The following is a 22,669-nucleotide window of genomic DNA, read 5'->3' on the forward strand; positions in this document are numbered from 1 at the left end:
AAACAGCAGATTCACTAATCTGTGATTTCTCTCTAAACATTACTTGCATATGGTTAGATGTGCTATGGGCATTTTTAAAAGGTATGAAATCAGTCAGTTTAGTATTACTAAATTATTTATTTACAAGTATTTCAAAAATGACACTGCCAAAATGTCACACAGTAAACCAAATAATATGAACAGATCCATTACAGTAATGCAAATGTAACAGTAAAGAAACTGCAGTTGGATCAAACAGTGTTCAGTGGGGCACATTTTCTCTGAAATCAAAGTAAAGCAGGGGGCAGTGTCTTCTGGAATACTCACTATTATAATACAAGATGAACCAAATTGGCAGACACTCCAACCTTAAGAAAAAAATAAAATAAAATCAAACATAAAGGCCACTTTTGGATCAAGGGTGAACATAGAACAGACATTACCAAAATATGAAGCTATATGTATCAGATGAATATAGGCTTACAATTCAAAATAGACAGATGGATTTTTACGCTTTAAAACAAAAGTCTAAATGTACATGTCCAGTCACAGTTTATGGTAATGTCTCTTTCCACATGAAACTAAGGATTTCAAGTAAGCCAGTGTTCTTGAATTCATTGTAGGAAAGGAGAATCTATGTTGAACTCTAATCATATATATTAAACTGGAAAAAGTAAATCCATTTGAATGTCCCTTACACTTCAGTGCGGTGTGGAGGGGGTGGAGCTGGAGGGAGGCACGCTCACTGGGTGCAGCCCCAGGTCTAAAGACGGCGGCTCATCGGCTGCAGGTGGGCTCTCTTCTTCTGGGCTTCGAGTTTCTCCGTCAGCTGGGCGTACAACTCCTTCACCGGTTCACTGCACTGTGGAATGTCAGAAGTTTTGATTTTGCCACCCAATTTTTTATTTTGTTTTAACTTTATTTTATTTTAAAGGTGCACTGTGTAACTTTTCATTTGGAGATCTGCCCTTCTGGTTTCTATGGATATGTCATTGCTCTGCTTAGGGTGTTCCACAATATGGCATTAAACAGATCTACCTTACATTTATTCAATTACAGGTGGTATTATGGCTCAAAAATATCTGTGAGCGGGGTTGCCTCTCCACAGATCTGATCTAACTTGTTCTGGTGTGGTCTCCATGAAGATAAAAAGGTTTAATGCCATACTCTGAAACATGCCAGACGAAGCAACAACATCTTCATGAAGAAAAGCATTTGACGGACCCTCCACCAGAAAAGTTACATAATACACCTTTAAGTCAACTACATTACCAGTGAAAAGTTTGGACAAACCTTCTCATTCATAGTTTTTTTTTCCTTTATGTTTACTCCTCTCTACACTTTATATACATACTGAAGACATCAAATGTATGATGTAGCAAAGAAAATAACTCAACAAAACATTTTTTTAATATTTTTTATTCAAATCCTCAAAATAGCCATCCTTTGCTTTGTTGACAGCACTGCCAACCCTTGACTTCTCTCTGGCTGAAGTCTCACTCTTCGCACTTCATAGATGAGCCTTGTCAAGGGTCAAGAAATGCCAGGTTTCAGTGCGAAGGGTGTCTATTTTTTAATTTTTTTTAACAATTTATTTTTTGTTTGCTACAGTCCCCATGTGTCCATTCATTGTTTTCATGCCATCTACAATGCAAGAACCGGTAATAATGGAACTAAAGGAGAAAAATAAATGAAAAACTTTTGACTGGTAGTGCAGATATCATACCTAGAAGTCTATTAAATTTTTTTTTTTATTATTTCAAAAGATACTACGACACCACAAACACAAACACTGTTCCTTTGATGTTAAGTTTATCTGTAGTCAGGTTTAGGTGTTTTATGTTTGAAGAGGAATACATTTAAATATATTAATGCATAAAGGAGAAGTGTTCAAGACCCATAGGAGATCTTACAGTCATTTCTGTTAGGCAATCTGAAATGTCTGAGTCAGTTTGTGAAGTTCGGCATCATTGCGTGAAAGCATGCTTTTAGTGTGTTCAGGTCAAAGATCAGGACAGTTTATTTAGAGCCAACCTGTTTAGGGGGCTCCAGTGTCTTCATGAGGGTCTCCATGTAAGAAGGCAGGACTTTGTGGTGAAGGTGAACCAGCATTCGAAGAGTGTGTCTGTGGACATTCTCTTTACTGTAACAGAGGAGACAGCAATTAAATAATGATAATAAAGGCTAAAATTAAATGCACAAATTAAAATTAGTGGTTCATAGACGTTACACATAACCTTGCACTATCTTAACCTTGCATAGCGCTAAGAATCCATCTTGGTGTATGTATGTAGGTAAGAGCTTTATGCATTCATGGACAGGGAAGATGTCTGTGCAAACAAAAGTTATATTGTTTAGCTTGTTCTGCTGTTGTGAGGCTTTAACAAATCAGATTCAAATAGTCATCATGGCACTCTGCTTTTTCCACAATCAGTTTCAGTGAGAGCCATTTCAGACTGATAAATTGTAGAACTCAATTCAGAGTGCTACATGTATGGGTAGGGTAGTACGACTGAGATTATTTGGAACTACCATACCTGGCCAACTACCATAACTACCCACGGTCTAAATTTGGTTTTAAAAAAAAATAAAAAAATTAAACGATTGTTAAAATAGTTTTGAATACAATCTTATATTTTACAATGACGGTTATAAAAATCTAATGAAAAATTACCTTGTGGGACATTTATAGAAATGCTAATTAATGTACAGAAATCAAATAAATGGTACTTCTCTGGTATTGAGAAAAAAATAGAAATAACTGAAATAAAACATTGTGTTTAACTACTATACTTCTAGGCATTAAATTACTCAGCCCTAGTTCTAAATGAGTGGTAAAGCGGAACTAGCAGACCAAGTATAACACTATTGTTTCAATTTTCACATTTATGGAAAAAAGTGTCAATAAGAAAGTGTGTATATATGTATATGTATGTATGTATGTATGTATGTATGTATGTATGTATGTATATGTATGTATATGTATATATATATATATATATATATATATATATATATATATATATATATATATATATATATATATATACACACACACACACACACACACACACACATACACATATATATATAAAATTGAGGTCACCTTGAAAATGATGTGAGTAAAAATCCATCAAAGACAACAGAACAGAAGTCTTCTGTCCCAAACTCATCTGAGAGGAGGGTGAGGTGCCCGGTCAACAAGTGTAGGAAGATGTCCCCAAACGCCATGTCATTGTATGTCTCCACTGGAATAAAACACACAACTTTGTATAAGAGAGATGAAGCTTACAAAATAAAAATACCTTCTGAGAGTCTTGACTGTATCAGATTTTTTTCTTTGTAGCTGAGCAAAATTGGTTTTACCCTAGAACAGATATGTATAAGCAGCTGTAAAGGTAGAAATGAGCCTGTTTTGTACTGGCTGCATCTATTTATAACACGTTTTATTCGCATAGAATCCAAAAATGCTCTGAAAAATTGTGAAACATGCTTATATGATAAGATTGAATTTTGAATTAAAACAATTAATTTTTCAATTAGTTTTTGTGGTTTAAATTCTGCTCTTGGGTTTTTGTGTCAGTGGTATAAATTAAGTTTTAATATTATCATTACTTCAGCAATATATCACATTTCAAAATTTGTTATCATGATGGGCTTAGCTCAGAACACACATGGTAAATGAGGAATAACTTTGGACCACTGTAAACTGTTTAAAAAGGTTTTTTCATGCTTTTGAGACTGTAAAAATCTGGTACAGCTGTATAGTAATGTACAGTAATGTACTACTATATAGTACTATACATTACTAGAGCCCGACCGATATGGATTTTGCTGTGGCCGATATGAAACCAATATAATGGAAGTTGGAGCTGCCGATAGCCGATATAATCACCGATATATTTAGTGATGTAAAAATTCACTGTAAATGTTGAATTGTTTAAAAAACTTAGGTTTGGCTCTGGTGGATTTTAAATTGGGTTTATTTAGGCAACATTTATTGTTATTCTGCCTCTTTACATCATATTTACAGACAGTAGGTTGGCTTAATGGCATTTTTGCATCACATTCTAGACACTAGTGATGGGTATTCCAGTTCTTTTTAGAGAACCGGCTCTTTTGGCTCGGCTCACTAAAAGCTGCTGGTTCTTTTGGCTCCCAAGTGGCTCTTCAGATTGTTTTGTTGCAAGCAGGACTAAAGCACGTCTAAAGCAGGACTGAATCAGGACTGAACCAGGTCTAAACCAGGACTGAAAAAGGACTAAACCGGGACTTATTTATTTTATGCTAAACTACAGTCAAATATGCTCGTTTTTTTTAATTTTTATTTTTTTTAATCCTACGTACACGCAAATTTCTCAAAGTTTCGTTTTTAGCCGCTGCCGCTGTCAAACCACGAATCTGCACGCGGCGTGAAGAGAAAAAAAGTGAGAGAAAACACGGCTCTCAATAAGGATCAGGCTCCCGTCGTTCCCTTCAAAGAGCCGGTTCTAAGAGTCATTTCGTTCGCGACGGACCCATAACTAGTAAAGAAACTAGCGCTATTAGCCTTTAGCCGTAAATACGTGCGCGCCGCGGTAATTAATTATATGCTACTGGATCAGTGCAGATCCAGTAGCAAATATACGGCCAATATAGTCACTTTAGAACAGACCAATAGAAAACAGTCTGTTTATGTGCGGGAGCTACAGCAGCTAACCCATAACAAATGACAAAAACTAGCTTCAGAGTCGACATATTTCCAACACTCACCGCTCATACAGGCTCCTCCTCACATCACAAATCTGCACTAATAAATGTCCTTTTAATCCAGACTCAAACCGATTGTCCGTAAAAAGAATATAATCTCAGTGTTTGGATCTGTGTCTGCAGGTGTAAACAAACACACGTGAGTGACGCGACTCTGTGGTGTGTTCAGGGACAGTACGGACACACACAAATGACTCCGTAAATACTGATGTGGAGCCACATATTAGGACATTTATCTGTCTGTAAATTGGATTAAATGAACAGAATGTAGAGAGTCTAAGCTTTATAACGAGGTATAACATGCCCACGTGAAATATCGGCCCCTATCAGCAAGCATATCGGCCGATAGCCGATATGCCTAAAGTTGTCCATATCAGCCGATAATATCGGCCAACCGATATATCGGTCGGGCTCTATACATTACTATACAGCTGTATAGTAATGCAGTAAGTAGAACTAGTGCAAATTACTCCTCCCCCCTTGCTGGCTGCACTTCCTCCTTGCTTCCTTCTTGGGGAGACTGGACACTGACTGGAAAAAGTCAGTGTCCAGTCTCCCCAATTTAAACAGCCATTGCAGATACAGAGCTGTTTGTGTTGAGCCTCTCCTGCTCCCCAGCACCCCCTCAGCTTCTCATCCTGTCATCGTCCCCTTCACTCTCCTCATCCTGTCATTGTCCCCTTTACTTTTCCACGTCCTATGTCCAGGCTCCTAAACCTAACCGGCCACACCCTTCATTGCAATGTCTTCTACTGGGGTCTGCTACTGGGTTCAATAAAGCTTATTTATACTTTGTGTCTGTCTGAGTCTCTCCAGGTTGAATTGTAGTATGAAGCTAAAACTAAGGGAAAGAGCTGAACTGACCTAAAGAAGGCAGGAGTCTCTGCAGAGCGTTCTTGTTTCGTAGTTTGGCGATGTGCAGTACATAGTAAAGTCCCATCTCACATGCCACTCTGTTGTCCTGCAGGTACCTAAAAACAACATGAGCTATTCAAAATGTACTTTGCACTTTGTACTATACACATTTTTCCTCTTGTAGATCATGTGTGATCATTGAAATTGTGTCACTCATTCTGTTCATGTTTATGTTACTTGGTTTTAAGAATTAAGTACCAAAAGCTTGTGCAAGTTTCTGTGAATACCACTGCCCTGTCACAAAAACTGTACCAGTAAGATTTAAGCTGTAGGGTCATGTTGATAATTTGCAGTGCCGGGGGTTTTCTACCTGTATGCCTATGGCGCAATGTTCAGCAGTTAACATCGATAACACTATGCCCATATTAGCAATAACTACCAAAAAAGGCTTAAAGATTGTCTGGAAAAAAAAAAAAAAGAAAAGAAAGATTTTAACGCATTTTCAGGAGTCTGATCATTATTGTATACATGGTGCCATTCAGGTGTTTGATTTACAACAAAGAGGTGAGAGTGACTAACTGAAAAAACTCCTAATACTAACTAACTTGACTAAGTTATCTGAGAGAGATTTGTTTAACAGGAGAAAGCAGCTCACGTGTTGTAGTTTCAACTAAGTCAGTTCTTTATGGTCAGATTGTGTTAAACAAAACTCAGATTAGTCCAGTTTGAGTAACAAAGCTTCAGAGAGAGCAATTCCTACATTAGCATCACAATTATTACATTTAGAAAAGGGTTTACTGGGATTACCCTTCCTAAAAGTGGCATGGTTACTAATTGAGATATTTTTGGTATCTGAAGTAAAAGTTTGTTATCTTGACAGGCTTGATTGTCATTGATAAATAACCACCGACACTAAATGACATGTTTTTAATTTGTACTCACAGATACTATATGGAGTTGTCCATATTCATTTATTTTTCATTAATTTTGTTAATTTTTCTCTTGTGTCATTTTGCAGTAGTATTAAGATGCAAAACACAGAACCTGATAACAATCAAGTCACTTTTGAAAAACAGTGGCATTTTGTGGCTTGTATTTTTTTCACACCTCTATGCAGTTCAGACAGAGGAAGTGACATGGCCAAGGTGTTGAAGTTCTTTGCACGATACCTGATAAAAGCGTCTGGTAATGCAGTGGGATATGTCAGCGAGCTCTTCTCTTCACTGGGCAGCTTCTGTTCGACAACGTGAATATGGTCGTCCACAACTACAGACATCATGGCCGGCAGGAAACGTGTCACTACCTCCAAATCCTAATCACAGAGACACAGGGAATATCAGGGGAATAATGTTTTAATAATAATATGCTCATTTTGACATAGCTAGTCACCAGTTTAACTTATTATAGATTGTGTTTTGACTAAACAAGAGCAAAACCTGGACTAAAATTGAAGAATAGACAAGGTAGGACTAGGGTTGTCAAAAGTATCTGGACCACATAGTAATATTAAAGAAAGTAATAGGATTTAATGTTGAAAATATCATTCTGTTGTCTAATTAAAGAGTTTTTAAAAGAAAAAATATTATCATAGTGGTATAGAGATCGGTAGAGAGTATCAAGCCTATACCTTACTATGGAAATCAAGTTATAGTTTTAGAAATTTCAGTATGACAACTACAGGTAAGATACAACATAAGTCCAAACTGTAAATTGGATAAATGAAAACCTTTGAGGAAAAACACATTAGATTTAGATAGACTGGTATAAACTCTAAAACAGGATCAACCCAGGACAAAGCTAGCACTAAAGCCAACATAATTGCAGAACTTAAGCAAAATAACTAAGAGGGACATGAAATGAAACGAGGTGACTGACCAGACGAGGCTCTTTGAAGACTTGGCTGTCAATCATATCCCACGCTCCTTGACCTAAAGACAACATCCTCAAGAGAAGCATCAAATCGGAACTGTCCTGTTAAAGTAGCAAAAGCAACAATCAATCCTTTCAGTTAAAATAGGGCATGACAAATCGGTAGATCATACTATATTATATTCACTATTACAATTGAATTAAATTTAAAAGGAAAGAGAAATCATAAATATAAGTGCATATGACAGGTTTTCATGCTTTTGTAAATATTACTTAATTTGGTGGGATAGTACTTGTGGTAAATATGTAAATATGCAAATATGTGTCAGTTTTGTGGGGAACAAAGTTGAGAAGAAAAGTACAAAAATACAGGAAGTATCAAACACCTCCCCCTGTATCATTAACACCAAAAATCTAAAACGGGGGACAAATTATGCACAAGGAAGGTGTAATTCAACCAAACAAAGATGCTGCCAGATAACAGTTATGCAATTGCTAGGAAGTATTAAAAAAAAAAAAAAAAAAAAAAAAAAAAAGAAAAGTCAGTTTTTCAACAGTGTAATAAGTTGGTGCATCTGTGAATCTATTTTATACACATTTTATAGTTTTTATGCTTTAACTATAACTCACCCTGGGTAGTGCATCCTGACTGAGCAGCTCCTGTATGTTCTTAATGATACTCAGCACCAGAGTGTTACAGGCAAAAGGGTCACACAAGATCATGGACAGATCTCTGATGAAAATAAAATGATATATGTTTAGTTTAGATAAATTCATGTTTTTCATTTTGTCCATAAAAATAACTGACTTACCCGAGGACCTGCTCCTGTCCTTTCTTCACTCCGTCCAAAAAGCCCTGGAGTTCTCGGGCTCTTTTGCCATCAACAAATTTCTCCCTAATACAGGCGTCGAGGCACCAAGTGAACTGTAAGAACAGAATCCCACCACAAAACATCACAGATATGTTCTTTCAGGCATTGAACAATCATAAAGAAGCCACCTGGCCCTTCCTTCAAAGCTCCTGCAATCTAAACCTGTATACATCTCATTGCACATCTATTCCTGGATTTCAGATGACACCACAACCATCTATAGGCCAGTTATATTTAAAGGTGCACTGTGTCACTTTTCTGTGGAGGGTCCGTCAAATGCTTTTCTCCATGGAAATGTCATTACTTTGTCTGGAATGTTTCACAGTATGGTATTAAATCTTTCTATCTTCGTGGAAACCAAACCAGACCAAGATACAGGTCAGATCTGTGGAGAAGCACAATCAGAGAGCCAGCCAGTATTTCTAGATATTTTTGAGCAATAAAACTGCAGTAAATGAATAAATGTTAGGTACAGTTCTTTTAATGTCATACTGTGAAATATTCCAGGGAGATCAATGACATTTGCAGTTTTTTATTGTAATACAGTGAGTACATGGGTCTAGTCAGTAATAGAAATGATCAGGTTCAACATTTGTGACTTGATCTTTTGGCTAGTTCATATCAAAGCACAATATTATCAATGGGAAACACTGGTTCTTGCCCCCCAGCTGGCAGTAAGACATCATCCATTATAGAATCTGAACTCAAAAAATATGGTCGTCTTGACTATTGATTTCATTTTCTATCTGCTTACTTTATGGCAGGGATCCACAGTGCAGATCTCGCTGATGTCCAGGTCGTGGAGGGACATGAGCAGTTCAGCTCGGAGCGTGCAGTAGTGAACGTTTCGAGTTCTTAGAAAAAGAGTCCGGAGAAACTGCAGCACCATGTCATAAAGCTTCACGTTCTTTCCGATCATCTGGGTCAGCTTTAGCACCACCACCTACATGAAGAGAACATTTGAAACAATGCAGCAAATCAGACAGTTGGACCTCTGACAAAAAAAATGTTAGATAATGTTGTCATATTTTGTAAATTGCTGGCTATCATCTCGTCACTTGTTATTAAATAGTGGGCATTATACTTCTATGGGGTATTGATTGCAAACACATAACATATTTAGATCACCATGTTACCTTTTATTGTTTAAAAAAATGCTATATTCGTTGAAAATAGCATATTAAAAATAATTAGTCCCTATCTCCTCAGAGCGCAAGCACATTTACAATCAACGCTCATTCTGCTAATGAAACTGCTGCATATCACATCAGGTTTGTGAAGTTGTGATGCACTGTTTTGTATTCTGCTTTTGTATATTTATGGAGAATTGCGGTGCAGGAACATGGGTCATTTCTATATTTTCTGATCTGAGAGAGAAAAACATTCAAATCTTAGAAGAAAAAGCTGTTTGACTCTTACCTCTCCTTGTCGTCTAGTTTTAGGTGATGGGCTGAAAAAGTTGTGGAGGATGGAGAGGTCACTGCTGAACAGGGCTGACTCCTTCTCCACGATGTACTGCTTGAGAAGAGGTGACACCTCATCTCCAAACAGTGCCTGGTTGTCCTGCCAGATCTGTCTCTTCACTTCCACCGCACACACTTTATACAGCTCTTTGTCTGCCATTACCATCTTTAGCTTTTTCTCTGGCACCTATACAATCAGAAAATGTGTTACTTAAAACATGATTGCATATTTGCATTGAAAACATTATTTTATTTACAACATTTAGCTCAATAGTTTTTTAATAAATATTATCTGTTTAAGTGCATCATTTTTATGTCAACTTAAAGCTACAATATGTAACTTTCCGGAGGTGGTACATCACCAGCATGTTCCTAGAAATAGAAAGTTAAAATCATACCTTGTGTAGCTAGATTTTATGAAGTTTTATTCCATACTGTAAATGATTAAAGGCAAAGGAACAACATTTCTATGAAAAAAGCAGGAAGAGGCCCTCCCCCAGCAAACCTGGAGTAATAAATTATGGATGTTTTAATTTAAGTGCAATAAACAATGAAGAAAATAAAGCTTTTATTTTAATATAATTTTGGTAAAAGCTTTACATACATACGATGGTTTTAATATAATATTAACTATTTTAAAAATCAAATACGTCACAGTTTGGATGTTATGTTTAACTGAAAAGTACTGTAAGTATTTAGAAAATATTTTATTAAAAGTTTCGCTGTTACAATCTTTGATAGTTAATTTTTTATACCTTTGGAAGATGTTTGAGCACTTGCATCACCACTGGCTGAATAGAAGGCATTTTCACCAAAGGAAAGCTCTTCTCCAACAACTCCTCCAGTTTGGAATATCTGAAAACACACAAACAAAAAAATAGCTTTCCAGTGTCTCATCATTTGTAAAATCTGACCTCCATAGTCAACATTACCGGTCCTCCTCTTTTCCCTCTGCGATAATGGCCACTCGCTCCATAAGGTTTTCACGCAGCTCGTCAAACACAGACTGGTGAAACTCCAGCCGTGGTATCCCATGAAGGTCCAGAAATGGGAGAGCAGACTGCAGAGTGGGCAGCAGGATGCCATTTTCCATCTGTCAGGAAAGGAAAACAAACGTGAATCAGTGTAAATTAACACAGTGGGTCTAATCAAAAGTAGCTGCAGTAACAGACTGCAATTTGTAAATATGAAAAATTATTCAGTTAGTAGATAATTGCGATTTTTCTAGTTATAAAAATTATAGTAATAAATATAACAATGAGAATCTTTGGAAGCAGAAATAAGTAATGTATTTTTTTAATGTTGGCTTTTTATGTCACCATATAATGACATATTTTTCAAGTCAGAAAGTATGATATGGACCGTGGGCAGTGTGAAGTGTTGAAATCATTATAGTTTACTTTATTTATTTGACTTGGTTCCTTAATCCTCTGTTCTTCCAGGTATGTTACCACTAACGTGTGACAATGTCTTTTGATTTACTGAATTGAATGACGGTAATGCTAACACGCTAACAATACAAATAAAAAAAATAGTCATTTAATCTAAAGTTATACAAATGGAATACCATAAAAAACATGTTAAGTATAAAATTATTTATCAGTAAGTATTTATCAAGTGATCAAACCTGAAACTGGTCGATAGCTTTGAGTGGCTCCGTGCAGTTGGTGAGAGTTTCCTTTAAATCCTCTCCGTTGGAAATCCCGAGCTCCGGCAGCCCCGCAAACATGTTGCCCGATAATTATTCACCCAAATAACAACTTATGCATTCGTTATATGACTTATGCCGTGGTGAACTGCAAGTTAAAGTGGTTGTGAATACTCAGTTTTGCATCTTTCCTGTCATTGGAAACCATGAACATCCCGCGTTACAACTTTGTAAAAAGTCCCCGAGAAACAATTATCAGCTCGATAGTTCCGCTTATGTGATGAAGGTAGGGTTTTGCTGCCCTCTAAAGCAGTACCTTGAAATACATCAATTCTTTCAGTAAGCTGGGTACGACAATGTTATGATATTGTTAAATGTTAAACCTAACGTTTAATATTTAACAATATTATAACATTCTGTGGTTAAGCCACTATGTAAATGACCAGGTTTAACATTAGTGAATTTACGTAGTAAATATTTCTTATGAAAATACCATGTAATTAATAGGGAAAACTGTCTCTAGTCCCCCATCTAGGAGTATGACATCATACTTCAGTACTGCATATACTGTACTGTATACTGGACTGAATTGTATTCAATTTAGAGTGTAACCACTAGGGGGCGCTGCTCCACAATAATTAATTTGGACCAAAGGGGCACCGTCTTCTGGAATACTCAATATACTCACTTTACTCTATACTCACTATTATAATACAAGATGAACCAAACTGGCTCCAACCTTAAAAAATATATCAAACATAAAGAAACACTTTTGGATCCAGAGTGAACACAGAATAAAAAAATTCAAAATAGGCATGGAGGAGATTTTTCAGTTGAAAACTGCTTTAAAAAAAACAACAAAACAAAACAAAAAAAAACTTAACAATAGTTTCAATAGACACCTACATAGAATGTGACAGCCTCTGAAACCCAGTATGTCCCCCTCATTAGGTCATTTAGGACACTTTAAAACATTTTATAAAATGGTGCCCTATTCTTACTGGCCACACCTGTTGACATCTGACACAGTCCAGTATTCTAAATCCTGTCCACAATGCCAACCACCTGCCCCAAGTAAAAGATTTGATCGGGCACCTCTCATTTCAGTGCCAGTCACAGACACTCCCACATTGTGATGGACACTGTAGGGCCACGTGAGAGAAGCAGTGCAGGCCACAAATAAATTTTATTGCCACTAAATATCCTGAGGTGATTTCCTTCAGAAAAGGAAAAATAGTTCTGTCTTTGATGCATCTCCAGCAATGCCCAGAGTAGAGAAGTTAACTGAATGTTTTGGTTACATTTTTCACTACTCTTGATTTATGCAAAGGCTATTGGCAAATGCCATTAACTTGAACTTGTAAGGACTTAACTTCAGACCATGCCTTTGGACTCCACACCACAAAATAAAAACGAAAATCTAGTCCTAACAAAGTCAAATGGATCCTTGTGAAGCTGCATTTTAGACCTTAAAGACTTGTACAATGAGCCTGGGCTGCAATGTCCAAATTTCTCTCATCTTTTCATTGTGCAGACAGATGCATCTGGGGTTAGATTTGGAGCTGTGTAGGGTCAAGGACAAGACCAAAGTCCGGTGCAGTTCAATAGCCGCAAGCTCTTTCCCAGGGAAACAGAGACTTCAACTGTTGAGATGAAAACCTTAGGAGTAAAATGGGCTCTGTGGGACGGACGGTCACTGTTGAGTTACATTACTCATTATAACTGAAAGCCATAGCCTCGATTGGCTTAATTTGGCTGGAGCCAAATGCTATGGGTGTCGTCACACTCCCTTAGTCCATTTCTTTATACAGTCTATGTATATAATGTTAACTCAGTGACTTCTAGGACTGCAGTTATTTTGTGTCAACATGAGATTCGTGGTCATTTCTGTATCACTTTGCTGAGGCTCTGCTGGCTTGACCTGGAAAGAAGGAAATGCATTTCTAAAGTTCTGTGACCCAAAACAGTAGAGCAGAGGGTCCAGGAAGCAGTTCAGTCCAGCTATAATCCATGAGGCATAGTACGCTGTCTGTAACTGATGGATCACATAGCAGTGCACGTGATAAAACTTTACCATAACTATTGCTGTAGTGCGGATAACATTCATAGGCAGGAAGCAGAGGACGAATATGATGAGGCACATTCGGATCATTCTCTGGGATTTGAGTTTGACTTTGAGACTTTTGGCTGTGATGTTGTTTAGACAAGTGAGAGCGTTTTTGACTCGGAAATAACACATGGCAGAGATACTGAGAGGAAGCAGGAAGCCAACTGAGACAAGAACACAACCGATGATGAAGAAAGAGTTGGTCAGAGACACCTGGCTGAAGCTGTGACATTGTGTGACTTTTCCTACTTTAGTTGCAGGAACACCAAATCCATAAACCAGAGAGTGTGCTATCAGGAAGAGCCACACTCCAGCGCACAGCTTCATGATGAAGCTTTTGTCTTTCATTCTGGAGCTCTTGTTGAAGTGCACCACGGCTTTATACCTGTGAAAGCTGATCAGAGTGAGGAAAATAGTGCTGCCGTAGAACTGGGAGCTCAGGAGAGCAATAGTGACAGTGCACAGCATCTGTCCAAACAGCCAGTCATTCCCCATGGCAAAGTAAACAGCAAGAAGTGGAGTGACAGGAGCACCCAGGGCGTCGCTCAGAGCCAGGCAGAACTGGAGGATGGTCCCAGCGCTCCATGATGACATATGGCAGCAGAAGACCCACACACTGAAGATGTTAAGGAGGAAACCCATGAAGAAGACCAGGCACATGAGCACAGGGATGGACATGTGCTCAGCAGAGGGCAGGCAGATCCCAGAGTCACTGCTGTTGTTCATACTGAAGAAGACAATAATCCAACCTGGAGAGAGACGGGTATTTATAAATATAATTGTGTAATTTATGGAGTTTGAAGATTATGGAGTTTGAAGAAATTTTGTACAAAATAGGTGTAATTTCTAGAATTTTAGTCGGTTTTAGAAGTTTCTTTAATTTTTTTTCCAAAATCCAATAAATTTTTTCATTGTGATGACAGTAACAGTCTCTATTACTATTTCATTCAGCAAAGAGGGAGATATTTTCAGGGACAAAATATGTATTTTCCAAGACATTTGGCCTTTTTCAAATTTCCAGGATTTCCAGGATATGTGGAAACCTTTACTCAAGGTTCATTTTGTCTTCAGTTTTAAACTGATAAGTATCAGTTCTTTTTGTCAGACTTTTTAATCTGCTTTACATGTTTACTTCATGTAGTCTTCCTGAAGCTTCATGCGATGGCATTCGTGTAGTAGTATTTGGTTTATTGGTCTTTCGAAAAAATAGACTGGATAAAAAAGATGACTTAATGGCGAACATATTAATACGAATATTTTAATACCAAAATGACAATGCTCCAAAGCCTCCTATAAAAAGAGTGCTATGCAGTATGTTTATCTCTTATCCCTGCTTATTCATATTATGTCACTATAGTTTATTGCGTGTCCCCTTAGAGAACAAAATGTATTGTGTTGTGTGGTATGTTCTATCCTCAACGTCTTGAGGGACTATAACTGCAAGGCACAATGTTGACTCCTGTAAGGTCTTATAATAACCTCAAGTAAACGGAGCCACATGACTGGATAATGGCCAATCAAAATATTCACATTAGACAGGATGGCTTTGAGGATTGGTTTCTGTTAGTTTTATGACATCTGCCAGCATATGTGACGATAGCCTAAAATGGATCATACACTCAGAGAAGCTCAATATTCTGTAACTTCTAAATTGATCTTTGGTAAGTTTAGATGCTTGGATGTGCTATGAAATTTTTTACAGAGAGTAAATGGTATTTTGACCTTCTATTTTTAAACAGTAGATGAAGCTTAAGCCCCCTACTCTCTGACACCTTCTCCGGGACTGCATCCCATATGTGTGATAAGGTATAGGCTCCTTCAGCCATCGAGATCCACAAACTTGGTCTGAGGAGCATACATCAAGATGAGGAAGCATATATGAGTCCAGCAGGGCACCTCTGGTCAATGATCAGATTTCAGAGCTGTCAGCCAGCCATCCATTGTGTGTGACCCACAGCGTCTCATATCTGCTTTGTGCAGTTGCTGTTTTCCTGTTGGTTTTATCAGGCCAGACACTGGATTTTCTGTTTAGATATGTGTTTAAAAATAGTTCCTAAAATAGTACCTGTATCTCCACAACATGAACACTGTGGAAAAGACAGTTCTAGCCTTGAAAAACAGGTAGCGTTAGAGCCGTTTAGTCCCTGTGGTGATGGCACAACATGCTTAACATACAAACTCATGTCCTACAGGCTCTGTGTACAATAGTGCCCGCAACCTCACTGTTAGCATCACTACTTCCTGTTTTCCTTTTATCTGTGTGGTTTTTGCTGGGTTTTACTAAAATGAATAACTAAAGATAAGGCGGTGAACAGGAAGATGTCAATGACAACATGTTAAGAAGTACACAAATAAAAAGAATAGTTAAGCGAAGGACACTACTGTGTTTAGAAAGAGATGTTTGTGTCTCAATGCTAACACTAATGTTACTGCTAATTATGTTAAGACATAATAAATATTTTTTAAAACGACACAAGCTGAAGTATTCCACATACAAGCATTCAAAAATGTTTCATTTTTATATTTATACATATAAAAACTCACACATTGGACATTTCTGTCACATTTTCACAATTTAAAAAATATTTTAACCCTTCCTTGACCAATGCTGCCCTACAAAGAACGCACAAACTGCCCTGACAGTTAAACTGAGAAAAATGTCCTTAAATATATGACATTTATGTGATATATATGACAGTGTGTTTATGTGAGACTGTATGAGTTAGTATTTATCAATCACAACCACCACCACTTTCACTTTTGACCTCTGAATGTACAGTTAAGTACAAAAATGAGGTCTGAGAAAACATATTTGTGAAAGTTAAGTCTTTTTGTCCCATTGCAGAATTAGAGAACTAAGTATGTTGCAGTATGAGTTGTTTGTTAGTTACAACATTTTGAGCTGCAGTTACTGAATCACTGAAGAAGCTGTCATTAATGCAAATTTCACACCAAGATTTCTTAAAAACAAGACAGAGGTGAGTTATAAATACATAAATACATAAAACAGGTGTTCTGATGGTGCTCTTTGGCCTAAATTCAATTTTGACAAAGTATGCAGTTTTTCCTTAGCAGGGCAGTATATGCAGCCAAAACTTCATTATTTCGCTTTAGATCAATCGCTAATGCTATCATCATTTTTTAAAATACATTTCAAATTGACTGAGCATTTATATTTTTATTAGTCCTAGAGGTGGGTCAAAGATTGGCAGTAACATTGATTTTCACAGTATGGTAGTTTTTCTGTAGTGGCAGATTAAAAAAAGGGCGCCATTTACCCTATTATAATACATATACTTATATTTTTACATTTTACCATTTTTATCAGTGGTATTTCCAATATAAACAGTAGGTTTCTGGTCTGCTTCAATGTTTGAGTTAAAGTGCAATGAAAAAGGTTCAAAAGGTTTTTCTTGTGGAAATCTTATCAAAGTTCTTAAATATAAAACAGCGCTAAGAGATTTTAAAAACAATTCTTTCATGTTTTGGTCCCGGATATTATCGTCTGTGACAGAAAGGGTGATCCCTCATCCCCCATGTGCTTTTTCTTACACTTAAACCCAAATCAAACACTGAAAATTACTGACAACTTATTATTTACATTAAAAGTAAAAAAGTTGTAAAAATGCAATAAAAAAAAAACATGTTTAATACATCACATTAGCCATACAACTCAAAATCTTTATAAACTTTTACTGCCATTTGTAAAAGCATGCAAGTTCATAAAGACCTACCTGTTGCTCTGAGGTGTCAAACTGGAACTGTCTGCATTGAATGATTTCACATGTTAAAGTTAAAGCTGTCACAGGAAGCGTTTTCAGAGAAAGAAGAACACACAATTGTCATATAGTGATCACTTCTGTTGACACAAAATAAAACAGCAGATTCACTAATCTGTGATTTCTCTCTAAACATTACTTGCATATGGTTAGATGTGCTATGGGCATTTTTAAAAGGTATGAAATCAGTCAGTTTAGTATTACTAAATTATTTATTTACAAGTATTTCAAAAATGACACTGCCAAAATGTCACACAGTAAACCAAATAATATGAACAGATCCATTACAGTAATGCAAATGTAACAGTAAAGAAACTGCAGTTGGATCAAACAGTGTTCAGTGGGGCACATTTTCTCTGAAATCAAAGTAAAGCAGGGGGCAGTGTCTTCTGGAATACTCACTATTATAATACAAGATGAACCAAATTGGCAGACACTCCAACCTTAAGAAAAAAAAATAAAATAAAATCAAACATAAAGGCCACTTTTGGATCAAGGGTGAACATAGAACAGACATTACCAAAATATGAAGCTATATGTATCAGATGAATATAGGCTTACAATTCAAAATAGACAGATGGATTTTTACGCTTTAAAACAAAAGTCTAAATGTACATGTCCAGTCACAGTTTATGGTAATGTCTCTTTCCACATGAAACTAAGGATTTCAAGTAAGCCAGTGTTCTTGAATTCATTGTAGGAAAGGAGAATCTATGTTGAACTCTAATCATATATATTAAACTGGAAAAAGTAAATCCATTTGAATGTCCCTTACACTTCAGTGCGGTGTGGAGGGGGTGGAGCTGGAGGGAGGCACGCTCACTGGGTGCAGCCCCAGGTCTAAAGACGGCGGCTCATCGGCTGCAGGTGGGCTCTTCTTCTGGGCTTCGAGTTTCTCCGTCAGCTGGGCGTACAACTCCTTCACCGGTTCACTGCACTGTGGAATGTCAGAAGTTTTGATTTTGCCACCCAATTTTTATTTTGTTTTAACTTTATTTTATTTTAAAGGTGCACTGTGTAACTTTTCATTTGGAGATCTGCCCTTCTGGTTTCTATGGATATGTCATTGCTCTGCTTAGGGTGTTCCACAATATGGCATTAAACAGATCTACCTTACATTTATTCAATTACAGGTGGTATTATGGCTCAAAAATATCTGTGAGCGGGGTTGCCTCTCCACAGATCTGATCTAATTTGTTCTGGTGGGTCTCCATGAAGATAAAAAGGTTTAATGCCATACTCTGAAACATGCCAGACGAAGCAACAACATCTTCATGAAGAAAAGCATTTGACGGACCCTCCACCAGAAAAGTTACATAATGCACCTTTAAGTCAACTACATTACCAGTGAAAAGTTTGGACAAACCTTCTCATTCATAGTTTTTTTTTCCTTTATGTTTACTCCTCTCTACACTTTATATACATACTGAAGACATCAAATGTATGATGTAGCAAAGAAAATAACTCAACAAAACATGTTTTAATATTTTTTATTCAAATCCTCAAAATAGCCATCCTTTGCTTTGTTGACAGCACTGCCAACCCTTGACTTCTCTCTGGCTGAAGTCTCACTCTTCGCACTTCATAGATGAGCCTTGTCAAGGGTCAAGAAATGCCAGGTTTCAGTGCGAAGGGTGTCTATTTTTAAATTTTTTTTAACAATTTATTTTTTGTTTGCTACAGTCCCCATGTGTCCATTCATTGTTTTCATGCCATCTACAATGCAAGAACCGGTAATAATGGAACTAAAGGAGAAAAATAAATGAAAAACTTTTGACTGGTAGTGCAGATATCATACCTAGAAGTCTATTAACATTTTTTTTTTTATTATTTCAAAAGATACTACGACACCACAAACACAAACACTGTTCCTTTGATGTTAAGTTTATCTGTAGTCAGGTTTAGGTGTTTTATGTTTGAAGAGGAATACATTTAAATCTATTAATGCATAAAGGAGAAGTGTTCAAGACCCATAGGAGATCTTACAGTCATTTCTGTTAGGCAATCTGAAATGTCTGAGTCAGTTTGTGAAGTTCGGCATCATTGCGTGAAAGCATGCTTTTAGTGTGTTCAGGTCAAAGATCAGGACAGTTTATTTATAGCCAACCTGTTTAGGGGGCTCCAGTGTCTTCATGAGGGTCTCCATGTAAGAAGGCAGGACTTTGTGGTGAAGGTGAACCAGCATTCGAAGAGTGTGTCTGTGGACATTCTCTTTACTGTAACAGAGGAGACAGCAATTAAATAATGATAATAAAGGCTAAAATTAAATACACAAATTAAAATTTGTGGTTCATAGACGTTACACATAACCTTGCACTATCTTAACCTTGCATAGCGCTAAGAATCCATCTTGGTGTATGTATGTAGGTAAGAGCTTTATGCATTCATGGACAGGGAAGATGTCTGTGCAAACAAAAGTTATATTGTTTAGCTTGTTCTGCTGTTGTGAGGCTTTAACAAATCAGATTCAAATAGTCATCATGGCACTCTGCTTTTTCCGCAATCAGTTTCAGTGAGAGCCATTTCAGACTGATAAATTGTAGAACTCAATTCAGAGTGCTACATGTATGGGTAGGGTAGTACGACTGAGATTATTTGGAACTACCACACCTGGCCAACTACCATAACTACCCACGGTCTAAATTTGGTTTAAAAAAAAAATTAAAATTAAACGATTGTTAAAATAGTTTTGAATACAATCTTATATTTTACAATGACGGTTATAAAAATCTAATGAAAAATTACCTTGTGGGACATTTATAGAAATGCTAATTAATGTACAGAAATCAAATAAATGGTACTTCTCTGGTATTGAGAAAAAAATCGAAATAACTGAAATAAAACATTGTGTTTAACTACTATACTTCTAGGCATTAAATTACTCAGCCCTAGTTCTAAATGAGTGGTAAAGCGGAACTAGCAGACCAAGTATAACACTATTGTTTCAATTTTCACATTTATGGAAAAAAGTGTCAATAAGAAACTGTGTATATATGTATATATGTATGTATGTATATATATATATATATATATATATATATATATACACACACACACACACACACACACACACACACACACGCACACACATATATATATAAAATTGAGGTCACCTTGAAAATGATGTGAGTAAAAATCCATCAAAGACAACAGAACAGAAGTCTTCTGTCCCAAACTTATCTGAGAGGAGGGTGAGGTGCCCGGTCAACAAGTGTAGGAAGATGTCCCCAAACGCCATGTCATTGTATGTCTCCACTGGAATAAAACACACAACTTTGTATAAGAGAGATGAAGCTTACAAAATAAAAATACCTTCTGAGAGTCTTGTATCTTAAAGTGACTGTATCAGATTTTTTTCTTTGTAGCTGAGCAAAATTGGTTTTACCCTAGAACAGATATGTATAAGCAGTTGCAAAGGTAGAAATGAGCCTGTTTTGTACTGGCTGCATCTATTTATAACACGTTTTATTCGCATAGAATCCAAAAATGCTCTGAAAAATTGTGAAACATGCTTATATGATAAGATTGAATTTTGAATTAATACAATTAATTTTTCAATTAGTTTTTGTGGTTTAAATCTGCTCTTGGGTTTTTGTGTCAGTGGTATAAATTAAGTTTTAATATTATCATTACTTCAGCAATATATCACATTTAAAAATTTGTTATCATGATGGGCTTAGCTCAGAACACATATGGTAAATGAGGAATAACTTTGGACCACTGTAAACTGTTTAAAAAGGTTTTTTCATGCTTTTGAGACTGTAAAAATCTGGTACAGCTGTATAGTAATGTACAGTAATGTATTACTACTGTGGTGGATCCCTCTGCCACCACTCTATAGTGTCAGTATTATTTAATTTTCATTATTATTTACATAAAGTTAATTACACTACACATAATTTAATTCCGTTATTTAGACTTATGTTCTAATTTGAGTGCACGCATTTTAGTTAATATAAGTCTAATTTACTTACACTTGTTCTTTTTGTTTTTTTGAGCACCGGACGGAGGACCCTGGGAGAGACCATCAGGACTCAGCAAAGGGGGGGAGCACTATTTAGTTTGTTTTACTAAGTTAATTTGTTTAGTTTGTGTTAAGGTCATGTTATTATCACTTATTATTTTCTGTATTATAATTATTTGCTTTTTTGTTTACTTTGATTAAGTTATTGGTTTAGTTAGTTAATTAGTGTAATTCCTCCCTCTTGTGTTTAGCTTTAGTTGGTCCTCAGGTATTTAAACACACCTGTTCCTTTGTCTGGTTGGGTTAGTTTTGTTCTGTTCAGTTTGATTTTGAGTTACCCCAGTTGGGCCCAGCTTTTTTGTTAATAATTTGCCTAATTTGAGCCTTTGTTAAATTATATCTTTTTTGGCTTTATTAAATTTAAACTTATTTTTATACCTTGTCTTTGCCTTTCTGTTTGGTCCACTACAACTACATGGTACTATACATTACTATACAGCTGTATAGTAATGCAGTAAGTAGAGCTAATGTAATTTACTCCCTCCCCCCTTGCTGGCTGCACCCCCTCCTTGTCCAGCCAGTGCCCAGTCTGCCCAATTTAAACAGCCATTGCAGATACAGAACTGCTTCAGTTTGTGTTGAGCCTCTCCTGCTCCCCAGCACCCCCTCAGCTTCTCATCCTGTCATTGTCCCCTTTACTTTTCCACCTCCTATGTCTAGGCTCCTAAACCTAACCGGCCACACACCCTTCATTGCAATGTCTTCTACTGGGGTCTACTACTGGGTTCAATAAAGCTTATTTATACTTTGTGTCTGTCTGAGTCTCTCCAGGTTGAATTGTAGTATGAAGCTAAAACTAAGGGAAAGAGCTGAACTGACCTAAAGAAGGCAGGAGTCTCTGCAGAGCGTTCTTGTTTCGTAGTTTGGCGATGTGCAGTACATAGTAAAGTCCTATCTCACATGCCACTCTGTTGTCCTGCAGGTACCTAAAAACATGAACTATTCAAAATGTACTTTATACACGTTTTTCCTCTTGTAGTTCATGTTTGATCATTGAAATTGGATCACTCATTCTGTTCATGTCTTTGTTACTTGGTTTTTCCGCTCACATAAGAATTAAGTACCAAAAGCTTGTGCAAGTTTCTGTGAATATCGCTGTCCTGTCACAAAAATTGTACCAGTAAGATTTAAGATGTAGGGTCATATTGATAATGTGCAGTGACATCACAGTGGGGGTGTTCTACCTGTATGCCTATAGTGGAATGTTCAGCAGTTAACATGGTAACACTATGCCTATATTAGCAATAACTACCAAAAAAGGCTTAAAGATTGTCTGAAAAAATAAAAAATAAAAATTATCGCATTTTCAGGAGTCTGATCATTA

General features: G+C 36.7%; 3 protein-coding genes across 3 annotated transcripts in view; all 3 read right to left on the reverse strand.

Moving 5' to 3' along the window:
- Window positions 1–97: 97 nt before the first annotated feature.
- On the reverse strand, window positions 98–11,657 carry LOC110154668 (negative elongation factor B-like). The gene is made up of 14 exons (XM_055162111.1): window positions 11,415–11,657; window positions 10,720–10,880; window positions 10,543–10,642; window positions 9,742–9,974; window positions 9,079–9,262; window positions 8,265–8,377; window positions 8,083–8,185; window positions 7,459–7,554; window positions 6,753–6,895; window positions 5,593–5,699; window positions 3,086–3,227; window positions 2,014–2,122; window positions 678–841; window positions 98–347 (listed from the first exon to the last, which is right to left on the reverse strand). Exons 1-13 carry the CDS (start codon window positions 11,514–11,516, stop codon window positions 743–745), a joined length of 1,692 nt encoding a protein of 563 aa, XP_055018086.1. The 5' UTR covers window positions 11,517–11,657; the 3' UTR covers window positions 98–347; window positions 678–742.
- A 1,609-nt stretch (window positions 11,658–13,266) lies between these two features.
- Window positions 13,267–14,268, reverse strand: LOC110154667 (P2Y purinoceptor 2-like). Its single transcript, XM_020918677.2, has one exon. The coding sequence runs from the start codon at window positions 14,266–14,268 to the stop codon at window positions 13,267–13,269; it is 1,002 nt and encodes a 333-aa protein (XP_020774336.2).
- A 3,246-nt stretch (window positions 14,269–17,514) lies between these two features.
- Window positions 17,515–22,669, reverse strand: part of LOC110154666 (negative elongation factor B-like) — a 31,299-nt gene continuing 26,144 nt past the window's right edge. Inside the window, exons 10-14 of the mRNA XM_055162098.1 lie at window positions 22,165–22,271; window positions 20,435–20,576; window positions 19,429–19,537; window positions 18,097–18,258; window positions 17,515–17,764 (exon numbers count right to left, since the gene is read on the reverse strand). Of these exons, the coding sequence (XP_055018073.1) occupies window positions 18,100–18,258; window positions 19,429–19,537; window positions 20,435–20,576; window positions 22,165–22,271 (517 nt within the window). The 3' untranslated portion in view covers window positions 17,515–17,764; window positions 18,097–18,099. The remainder of the gene's footprint in view (window positions 17,765–18,096; window positions 18,259–19,428; window positions 19,538–20,434; window positions 20,577–22,164; window positions 22,272–22,669) is intronic.

The sequence above is a fragment of the Boleophthalmus pectinirostris genome, unplaced genomic scaffold (assembly GCF_026225935.1).
Source record: "Boleophthalmus pectinirostris isolate CB_2022bp ecotype Guang Dong unplaced genomic scaffold, ASM2622593v1 HiC_scaffold_4, whole genome shotgun sequence".
In the NCBI taxonomy this organism is placed as follows: Eukaryota; Metazoa; Chordata; class Actinopteri; order Gobiiformes; family Gobiidae; genus Boleophthalmus; species Boleophthalmus pectinirostris.